Raw genomic sequence first — 11051 nt, forward strand, 5'->3', positions numbered from 1 at the left:
AAATTTAAATGTTAGCAGTGTCCTAATATTCAAATTATGCAAGGAAATCTGTTTACTTGCTAGACTTCACTGTCAGACACTATTGAGTGACTGACTGGCTTTTTTTCTTCTTTGATAATAACATACATAAAATGAGCTGTAAAGGGTACATGAGCATTTGTCTACATCAATAACCCACTTCTTGTGATGGCCAAAATTAAACTGATTAAATCTTTGCGCAGCATAAAACGTATGACCATTCAGTACAGTGGTCTGAAAATCAAGACTATTACTTATTGGCTCTATAGCTCCTAAGTCGATGTGACAACTAATAGTCGTTATTTTCCCATTTGAAGACATTTTCAAGCCCCACCTTTGAAGTTCTAAATTAGTATTATCTTTCAAATGCCGTTGGAATTTAACCTTTTCATTTTTTGGGCCTGCAAATGGGACATAGTACCTTTAAGTTCTTGCCTTCGTTCCACCTCTACCTCGCTCTCCCTAATACTTTCCGGTTCTCTGTCACAACGATAAGTCCATGGTTTCACTTCAGTGTTTTTAAAATCAGGGTGTCAATGATAAGAATTGTGTTACGACGTCGACTAGTACACTCTGACAAGCTGTAGGTTCTTCGAATCCCACTTAAATGTTCTATTGGCAATTTCTAAATGTTATCGGCAAATGTATAACTTAGAGGTCCCTTAATAAGTTATCGGCATTATGCCCTAACATTGTGTAAAGGGTGGGGGTCCCTACACAACGTCTTGTCCATCGGTTTTTATTTCAAATATGTGAGAACATTAAAAACATCTTCACATTTCAAATATCAAACTTCGCGCAAGATTTTGCCCTAAAAAAACATTAGAAATGACAAGAGAGCACTTGTATTTAATAAATGTTTGATTGCAATATTGAGTTATTCATTTTATTTTAGTATTTATTTATTTATTTGTTTGTTTCGATCCTACGCCGTCACAGGCCTAACAAGACAATTGCCAAACAAATTGGAAAGAAGAATTTACAATGCAGCGGCGTGTGAGCCTGGCATGCATGTCTGAATTGGAGGGAAGGGGGGCAAAATTTATTTTAATTGTCCTAGCAAGAATTAATAGTAATGATAACATTCCGCTTTTGAATAGCGCTTTAAACAAATGTCTCTAAGCGCTTTACAGATATACTTTCAACCCGGTCATTGGATTCAATACTTGCCCGCACACAATCTCCACTCCCTGCATGGGCAGCATTCCAGCCAGGCGTTACGTGACGCTCAAACAGGCCCGAATTCACAAAAGAGGTTTGTCGACAAACCTTGGTTTTCGTACGTCATATGACGCGTTTTACGCGTTTTTTACAAACCTGGTTTGTAAAGAACAAAAGGAGGTTTGGCGAAACAAAAGGAGGTTTAAGCTCAAACCTTGGTCTGAGCTCAAACCTTGCTTTGTGAATTCGGGCCACAATGTTTGACCAACAACGACGGTCGCATCCTGCCGGGTAACCGTTTAACACCTGGGCGGAGAGTAGCAAGTGCAGGTTAATATCTTGCCAAAGGATAGTAGTGCCGTGATGTCGGGATTCGAACCCTCGACCTCCGCATTTCCAGTCAAGCGCCTTAAACCACTCGGCCACGACAGAGTTGAGGTAAAGGTTCTAACATGAGGGAGGGAGAGAGAGGTGGTAGAGAGGAGACAAAAAAGCATAGTTTACAAGAGGAGGACTAGGATGTGAGAGATCATGCAGAATTAAAGAAAAATGGATGGAGGAAAAGGAAAAGGAAGTTGAGGTGAGAGAGGCAACATGATTTTATTATGTGTGATACAGCATCATGTTCCTAACAATGTACTTAAATATTTCACCAAGTTGAGTTTCAATGTAGGCTACATATCCCACATGGTGTAGACGCATAACTCGAGTGTGGCATAAGTGACTGATACAAATAATTATGACTGTAACCAAATAATACCAGTATGAGATATCACCAGTGATATCTATTAAATATTAGTGAGAATTCCCACTACATGAGGAATATTTCATACTCATTTAACCCATTCACTACTCAATTCTCTCATTCCCATAGGTAATAATACAGGGAACGCCTGGTTCCTGTACACATAGGGTTAAAGTGAATCGGTAACATTGTTGAAGGTTGATGAAAAATTGCTTAATTTTTGTATAAAATGTTACTTATTATATTCCTTCTACTATACTAACCCTCTGACATGCAAAAAATCCTGAACAAATTCTCAAACCACGAAGATATCTATGGTTTTCTTTGAAGGCGTCGATATACTACACCCTCTAACAGTGATTAACAGTAAATTCTCCCAACCATTTTTGAATTTTCCCAACCGTTTTTTCATGAAAAAATACATAAAACAGACTATCAAAAATCTGTCAACACTTAACTGTCTGGAATAGAATGTAGAGCCATTTTATGGCTTTGTGACGATTTACATTCACCTAAAATGTAATTAAATTGTAATAAGATAGTTGGGAGAATTAAGGAATCGATCAGATCAGTTTTTCCCAATTTGTACCATGAATAATGGTCCGTTTTCACTCAAATTTTCAGATTATCTTTAATTGTAAATCTAGCATTGAACTCACTACCTTATCACCACTATCTCTCATCTGAACAATGTTACATAGTCCATATAACTTTAACTTAAGTGCGTGGGCGAACGGTTTCCGGAAAAGGATCAGACGTGCCAAGGTTGAACATAATATTTTTCTGTTGCGAATGTTGGTGGGTATTTCCACGCTCTAAGGGAAAAAGAATTGAGTCATACTCGTAAAACTAGTTATTATTCGGGTTATTGCATGCTGACAGAATCATTTTCACACGCCTCCTACTGAAAGCACAGTTACCATTAGAGCTACTTCGTAACGTAAGTGCTAACGAAGAAGCGTAAAGTTATTTCAAAATGTTGAACCGGATAGGCTTTAATAATCATGTCATACATTATGTTTAACATTTTGTAGTGCAATACTAGCCAGCTAAGTATTTACACAAGTGATTGACACTTTTGAGAGAGTTGGCAACTCAATTCACCGATGTGTCTTTTTTCACAGGTCGTGTGCTAAAGTTGTCAATGATGGCTACTTCCTTGAAGCAGGCTGTCCATAAGAACCTCGAGTGTCCTGTCTGCCTGAGCTTCTTCAAGGATCCCAAGAACCTGGCCTGCTCCCATACCTTCTGCAAGGGTTGTCTTGAGACTCTGCTGGAGTCTCATGGGAACAAGGACCTTCTGTTGTGTCCTACATGCAGGGGGGAGACTTCGGTTCCTGGTGGAGACGTGGGTAGACTGCAATCAAACATAACAGTCAGATCACTTGTTGAGGATGTGAAAACCCAGGCCAAAGTCTGTTTCAGAGGTAATCAAGAAGATAAATCATTGGAAAGAAAATGGAGCAAATGTAAAAAACATCCAAACTACGATGAGGAATGTTTTTGTCTTAGTTGTAACAAGTATGTCTGCTGCAAGTGTGCAATATCAGAGCATGTAAAGAATGCTCACACTATCCTGGAAGAAGGCGCTTATGAAACTGCGCAAAAGAATCAGGTCGAGGAACTTGCATTTAAAGCGGATGCAAAGATACGAGACGTTATCAAGTATGTTTCTTCAGTTGTAGACCAGCGTAAAAAGGTGCATAACTTACAGGAACAAGGCAAGGATGAAATAGATGAGACTTTTGAGGAATTCGTTCAGATATTGAAGGAAAGAAAGACGGTTTTGAAAAATGAAGTTGAGCACGGCCGGCTAGGGAAGCTCAAGACTTCATTGGGAGACATGGAGGAGTCGGGTCGTAAGCAGACAAAACAGATTAAGAAAGTTCTGGACTTAGTTATGAATAGTCTTAAATTTCCTCTTCAGACAGAGGCTGTGACCTCACATAAAGCGAAGTGTCAACAGCTGGAAGAGCTTCTAAGACAGATTGGACCAGATAAGGAGCTGCCCAGACGAACTGCTGAGGAAGGTGAAAGAATTAGCTTCAGGAGTCAGGGCACGGATGAACTCCAGCTGGGCCAGCTACGGTACACGCCGGAAATCACCGCAATACGAATAGAGTGGTGAAGTGTGACGTCATCAAAAAATCTATTTTTAGTATTTCTCAATTTTTTCTTCATATTCCGAAAGAACATCAAAAATAATGTCCACATGTCGAAAACCAATTGAATATGTTAAGTATTGGCTGAGATATGACCATCTGAATAAATATACTCCCCATAGGAACTCAGTGTTATTATGCTCTGGCTCCTAACCATTTTACGAAGATCTGAGGAGTTGTCATTTAAAAAAACATATTGCTTTCTATCCGAAAGATAGCTCCTGAACCACTCCAAGGCCTTCCCACGTACACCATAATGTGAAAGCTTTGAGCAATTCGGGACATTCGGCAAGAGCGCCAAAAATTTAAACTCTGTTAAGCTTTCCTACGCTTTGAGCAAAACTTTGATAAGCTTTAATACGCTCTCCCCGCTTTACGCAATTCGTGACAGATCGCCTCAAATTTTTAAACAGTTTAATTTTTTTTGGCGCTCTTGCCGAATGTCCCGAATTGCTCAAAGCTTTCTCACGCTCTATTACGGTCTTTACGCTTTAATTAAGCTTTGTTACGCTTTGCCGCCGCTTTGCTCGCCGATTTAATTCGCCATCAATTCGGCGTCGGTGTGAACTTAGCATTACATTGCTTTGAGGGAAGCATTGTTTCCCGCCTGCAGCTGAACAATGATGTCAAAGTGCCGTCCTCTCGTGGGAAAAAAAAATTGGCGGCCGCCGACCAATCGGCAATATTGCTTTAAGGGAAGCATTGTCAAATGATGTCAAAGTGCCGTTCACTGCAAAGTGTATTGCTTGCAATCAGACAATGGGGGCGTTTAGCGGGCATTAAAACTAGTGTCCCTTTAAGGACACCAATGAAAACATTAGGGACTTTAAGATTTGAACGTCGACATAGTAGACTGCTACGTGTCACTTCCTTTCAAGGCACCGTGATGTCCTTTTAGGGCACTGCCAGTGCCTTAAAAGGAAGTCACACGTAGCAGTTCACTATGTCGACGTGCAATTCATCTAAAAGTCCCTAATATCATATCATCCCGTACAGGGGCTTTTAGTTAGGCTGGGAGGTTGAATTATTGTTGGTCAATGATTATTATGAGAGACAATCAATGTGACACAGAGCAATAGAGTATAGAAAAGCTTTTGAAATCACTATAACACATTATTGTTATACCTTAATGTTTGATGTTTGTAGAAATAACGCAACGTCTAGTTTGATAATTTATTCGTAATAAATATGTGCTATGGAGTTGAAACTGCGGGAGGCCACGTGACCCCGATTCGCACATCTATTGCATGTCTAAAAAGAAAAGATAGATAGGTGATAACCGACATCGGTAATCAAAATATCTGCCTTCAAATAATTTTCAGGTCTATTTGAAAAAATATTGTCAATGAGAGTGGCCGATGTCCTTGAAAATCGTGTTGGTTTTAGGACATTAGGGCGTGAACGAGTAAGTCATAAGTAAGTCTATACATTTGTTGGTATTTGTTGAAACTGTAGCACATAATAAATCAATATTGTAATCTCCAATCAACAGACACTCTTCATTTTAATTTGTTATTTGTAGTAGTGGTGCCTTAACATATCACCAAATTAGGAGACAACGTACGTGATTGGGCGGTCTGTACCCAATAGCGAGGATAGTTTGTTTATATTTAAGTATATATTTCGAAAAAAATATCAATTTCAACAGTTTCATTAAAAACATCCAAATCAATTATTACTTTTAATTTAATTGTATTTTCTATATAGAAACCTACACCACCGCCATGTCTTTATTCCCTTCCTTGACCAAGAAAGGCGTAACCATCTAAATTCAGAGATTCTTATACCACTAAGCCATGTTTCTGATAATGCGGTAATAGAAAATGGGAAATAGATGAGAGGGTACATATACAATTTTCAAAGTTTCTCTTAAGACTTCTGCAATTGAGATGTAGTATAGACAGAGAATTGCTAAGTTACGAATGTTATTAACAACAACTGTTGTCAAAATGTGTGTCATTAACGAAATCATTCTGTATTTCCGAAAGGTTATCGTACACTGGATCTGTACAAAAACACCCTTGACTTTCATTGCTGTTTCTAAGAATTTGCCTCTTACATACAACACAACACTGAGCAGACGACATTACAAGAAGTATACCAAAAAACAAGTTAGAAATACAAAAAGTATTTTACATTTAAAAGTTCGAGCATGAGAAAATTCAAAAAATCTTACGGCGTCAGGTGAAAAATGAGTCATTTAGTAAACATGGGTTGCGTTTATCGACCAAATTTTTGGCTAGAATCAGGTTTCTCAAACGTCTTTCAGGCAAATTTAGAAGGTGATAAACGCAAAGCCTTTTTTAAAGGGCTTTAGATATGGGCATATCTAAAGACGCAAAAAGGTGTGTTTTGAATGTGACATACAGCCAGAATCACGTTTCTGAGAGATCGATAAACGCAAAGCTGTTTTGAACCTCACATACAAATAGGAATTCCCAGGCTAGTTTCCGGTTCTGAGAAATAGCGGCGCTGAGCATCTGCGAAGAGACAAGGCCTTTATTGTGAATCGTGAAGAGACGATAAACGCAACATCCCGCAAATCACGATCGTATAGTGGGGTATGATAGTGGGGTACGATATGTACATATCTAGTGGCAAGCCCCGATGGTCACTTGCAGGACATTTTCGTTTCCTGTTAATGCTTGAACTAAAAAAGTACAGCCTTCTACGTATGTTTGCAGGCAGAGGAAACTTGAAGGCCTCACAAGAAAGAATAGGTTTAATCATTAGTCTAATTAGTTGCACTTTTTTAATTTAGGGTTAGGGTTAGGGTTAGAATTAAAAGACCAATTTTTTATTATGTCCGGTTTAGGGTTATATATAGATGTCCTGTTAATACAACATGGAGGGTTAAAATTTAAACATATACATATATATATATATATATTTATAGTTACAAAACAGATACAAATTTAATAGCCAACATCCCATTGAAACGTGTGTTGGTTTATATGCACTTTATTGGATGTCGGCAAATTTGCAGTCATATATGACGGTTTTTGTGAGACGCTGCCGAGACCGACAAGAGACCAAACAAGGTATACTACTCGGTATTGTTGGCGACCGTGTAAGTTTGTTTATATTATATTTGACTGTATTATATTATGTCTGTTTATATTTTGTTTGTTTTGAAACGGAAATAAAATCTGAATCTGAATCTGAATCAAGTCAAAAAAAGGTTGACACTCAGATATTTATGGTTTTCTTTGAAGGCGTCACTGTGCGACACCCTCTAACAGTAAATTTTCCCAACTATTTTTGAATTTTCCCAACCGTTTTCCATGAAAGTAAGACATAAGACAGGCTTTAAAAAAATCTTTCAACACTTAAATGTCTGGAATGGTATATAGAGCCAACTTATTGCTTTGTGATAATTTACATTCTATTGTAATAACATAGTTAGGAGAATTAAGAAATCGAGCTGATCATTTTTCCCAATTTTTATCATTAATAATGGTTTGTTTTTACTCAAACTTTCAGATTATCCTTAATTGTACATCTAGCATTGAAGTCATTACCTTTAATAGCACCATCTCTCATCTGCACAATGTGACATAGTCCATTTAATCCCTGTCATGACCAACACATCCACAGCGCCATCTGAGTTGGTAAACGCGTTTGACTTGCAGAGGCAAAAGGAGTTTCTTATTATCAAACAAAGATATGAAATACTTCTGATGACATTTTCAACCGCATGGCAAGTGAGTAAGTTGAACATTTCGAAAAATATCTAGAAGATAAATGTTTCTTTGAATAAGCTATTCCAATAAGTTTGTTGAGCTCAAAAACCTGAATATTCTTTAAAAAAAAAAAATAATCGAGGGGGGAGGGGGGGGGGTTAACCCCCAAAACATCCCCCTCCCCCCCCCACCCCCCTGCTTACGCGCTGTGTACTAGAAGAAGACTAGGATATGAGAGATAAGAATGGGAAAAAAAGAGATGGAGGAAAAGAATAAGAAAGCTGATATGAGAGCGGCAACATAATTTTATTTTGCTTGATACAGCATTATGATGTTCCTAACAATGCACTTAGATATTTCACCAAGTTGAGTTCAATATACATATCCCACATTGAATAACGCATTATGTACGCAAAATTCGAGTTAGTGACTCATATAAATAATTATGACTGTAACTAGGGAGGTGATAGAGAAGGAGTGGAAACTCTGTAATTGAATTTCGGAGGCCAGGCACCAGTTTCACATTAATTGAATTACTGGCAAAATTTCAGTGTGAATTATTAACTTTCTATGCAAATTGTATAGAGTGGTGAAGTTTGACGTCATCAACAAATGTATTTTTAGAATTTCTCAATATTTTCTTCGTTTTCCATAAGAGCATCAAAATTAATGTACAAATGTCGAAAACCAAATGAATATGTAAAATATTGGCTGATATATGACCATCTGAATAAATAGATTTTCTATATATAGGGACTCAGTGTTATTTTGCTCTGGTTCGTAATGTTCGTAATGGGAATAGAGCATCAAACAATACCAGTATGAGATAATACCAGTGATATCTATTAAATATTAGTGAGAATTCCCACTACCTAAGGAATAATTCATACTCGTTAAACCCTTTGACTACTCAATTATCTCATTCCCATAGGTAATAATACAGGGAACACCAGGTTTCTGTACGCATAGGGTTAACTCTTTATAATATGAGAGGGATTGGTGAACGATTCGGCTAAGCGAAAGGATCACACGTACCGAGGTTAACCATACAACTTTCTATTGTGAGTGTTGGTTGGAATTCCCACGCTCTAAGGGAAATATTATTGGATCATACTCGGAAAACTGGTCATTGTTCGGGTAATTGCATGCTGATTGAATCATTTTCATACGACTCCTACTGAAAGCACAGTCGCCAGTAGAGCTACTTTGTAACGTAAGTGCTAACGAAAAAGCGTAATGTAGTTTCAAAATATTGAACTGGGTATAAGCCCTAATAGTCATGTAATGCATTATGTGTCACATTTTAGTGCAATACTAGCCAGCTTAGTATTTACACAAATAGTTGACACTTTTGTGAGAGTAGGCAATTCAATTCACCGATTTGTCTTTTTTTCACAGGTCGTGTGATTGAGTTGTCAACGATGGCTACTTCCTTGACGCAGGCTGTCCATAAGAACCTCGAGTGTCCTGTCTGTCTGAGCTTCTTCAAGGACCCCAGGATCCTGAACTGCTCCCATACCTTCTGCAAGGGTTGTCTTGAGACTACTCTCCTGGAGTCTCGTCGGAACACAGACGTTCTGTTGTGTCCTATGTGCAGGGGAAAAACTTCGGTTCCTGGTGGAGACGTGGGTAGACTGCAATCAAACATAACAGTCAGATCACTTGTTGAGGATGTGAAAACCCAGGCCAAAGTCTGTTCCAGAGGTAATCAAGAAGACAAATCATTGGAAAGAAAATGGAGCAAATGTAAAAAACATCCAAACTACGACGAGGAATGTTTTTGTCTCAACTGTAACAAGTATGTCTGCTGCAAGTGTGCAATATCAGAGCATGTGAATTATGCTCACACTATCCTGGAAGAAGACGCTTATGAAACTGCGCAAAGGAATCAGGTCGAGGAACTTGCATTTAAAGCGGATGCAAAGATACGAGACGTTGGCAAGTATGTTTCTTCGGTTGTTGGCCAGCGTCAAAAGGTGCATAACTTACAGGAACAACGCAAGGATGAAATAGATGAGACTTTTGAGGAATTCGTTCAGATATTGAAGGAAAGAAAGTGTAGCCAAGGGGTGGCCAACCAGTGGCCGGGCCGCCCCGCGAGCTCTTTAGACCGGGGCCCGGCCCAGACCGCGAGCTCTTTAGACCCGCGGACGGGCCAGCCCGCCATCTCTTTTGGCGCGGCGGCCCCGTCCGGGATCTATTTTGGTGGTGCGACCCGGGCCTTGGTCTCTTCTTTAGAGGCTGCCCCGCCCACGAGCTCTTTTGGCGCGGAGGCCCGGTCCGGGATCTATTTTGGTGGTGCGACCCGGGCCTTGGTCTCTTCTTTAGAGGCTGCCCCGCCCACGAGCTCTTTTGGCGCGGAGGCCCCGTCCGGGATCTATTTTGGTGGTGCGACCCGGGCCTTGGTCTCTTCTTTAGAGGCTGCCCCGCCCACGAGCTCTTTTGGCGCGGAGGCCCGGTCCGGGATCTATTTTGGTGGTGCGACCCGGGCCTTGGTCTCTTCTTTAGAGGCTGCCCCGCCCACGAGCTCTTTTGGCGCGGAGGCCCGGTCCGGGATCTATTTTGGTGGTGCGACCCGGGCCTTGGTCTCTTCTTTAGAGGCTGCCCCGCCCACGAGCTCTTTTGGCGCGGAGGCCCGGTCCGGGATCTATTTTGGTGGTGCGTCCCGGGCCGCGGTCTCTTCTTTAGAGGCTGCCCCGCCCACGAGCTCTTCTGGCGCGGAGGCCCGGTCCGGGATCTATTTTGGTGGTGCGACCCGGGCCTTGGTCTCTTCTTTAGAGGCTGAATTTCCTCATGAATTTTAATCGTAAACTGGATAGTCCCCTTCCCTTTACATCGCGTGCAATAGGATGTACAGTGTACAGTTGGGTTATTCTTTCTGCTATGTCCTTGATTGTGTTTGAAATAACAACCAACATGGCTTCGACTTCGAAACCAGCTAAGAAAGTAAAGTTTCGAATCGTGTAATGGTGTAATCTGCAAGTTGAAAATCTCCGCATCACGATTACACGATTAGATTGCTCGATGAAAATGTGTTACAATTCATTTTCAGTGGTGATGGTGAGCAGGTTAGGACGTCTAGTTCAGTAGAAGCAGGAATAGCCAAGAGATGAGAGGGAAGTATGGATTGAAAGAAGACAACGGGGACGAGGGGAGAGCGAAAACTACGCTTTCTGTATCTCTTATATATATGTAATTGCGGTATTTGTCTCTAGTTTTATTTTAGACTGTTTGAAAATTAAAACAATCAGTCCACTTCCCGAAAAGCACTCTTTGATTTTA

The 11051-nt window shown here is 40.1% G+C and overlaps 1 protein-coding gene across 1 annotated transcript; it reads left to right on the forward strand.

The window, feature by feature from the left end:
- Window positions 1-3071: 3071 nt before the first annotated feature.
- LOC115923180 (E3 ubiquitin-protein ligase TRIM13-like) lies at window positions 3072-4052 on the forward strand. The gene has a single exon (XM_030983511.1). The coding sequence runs from the start codon at window positions 3072-3074 to the stop codon at window positions 4050-4052; it is 981 nt and encodes a 326-aa protein (XP_030839371.1).
- The last annotated feature ends 6999 nt before the right edge of the window (window positions 4053-11051 follow it).

Source organism: Strongylocentrotus purpuratus, unplaced genomic scaffold (assembly GCF_000002235.5).
Source record: "Strongylocentrotus purpuratus isolate Spur 01 unplaced genomic scaffold, Spur_5.0 spur5_scaffold_13, whole genome shotgun sequence".
Classification (NCBI taxonomy): domain Eukaryota; kingdom Metazoa; phylum Echinodermata; class Echinoidea; order Camarodonta; family Strongylocentrotidae; genus Strongylocentrotus; species Strongylocentrotus purpuratus.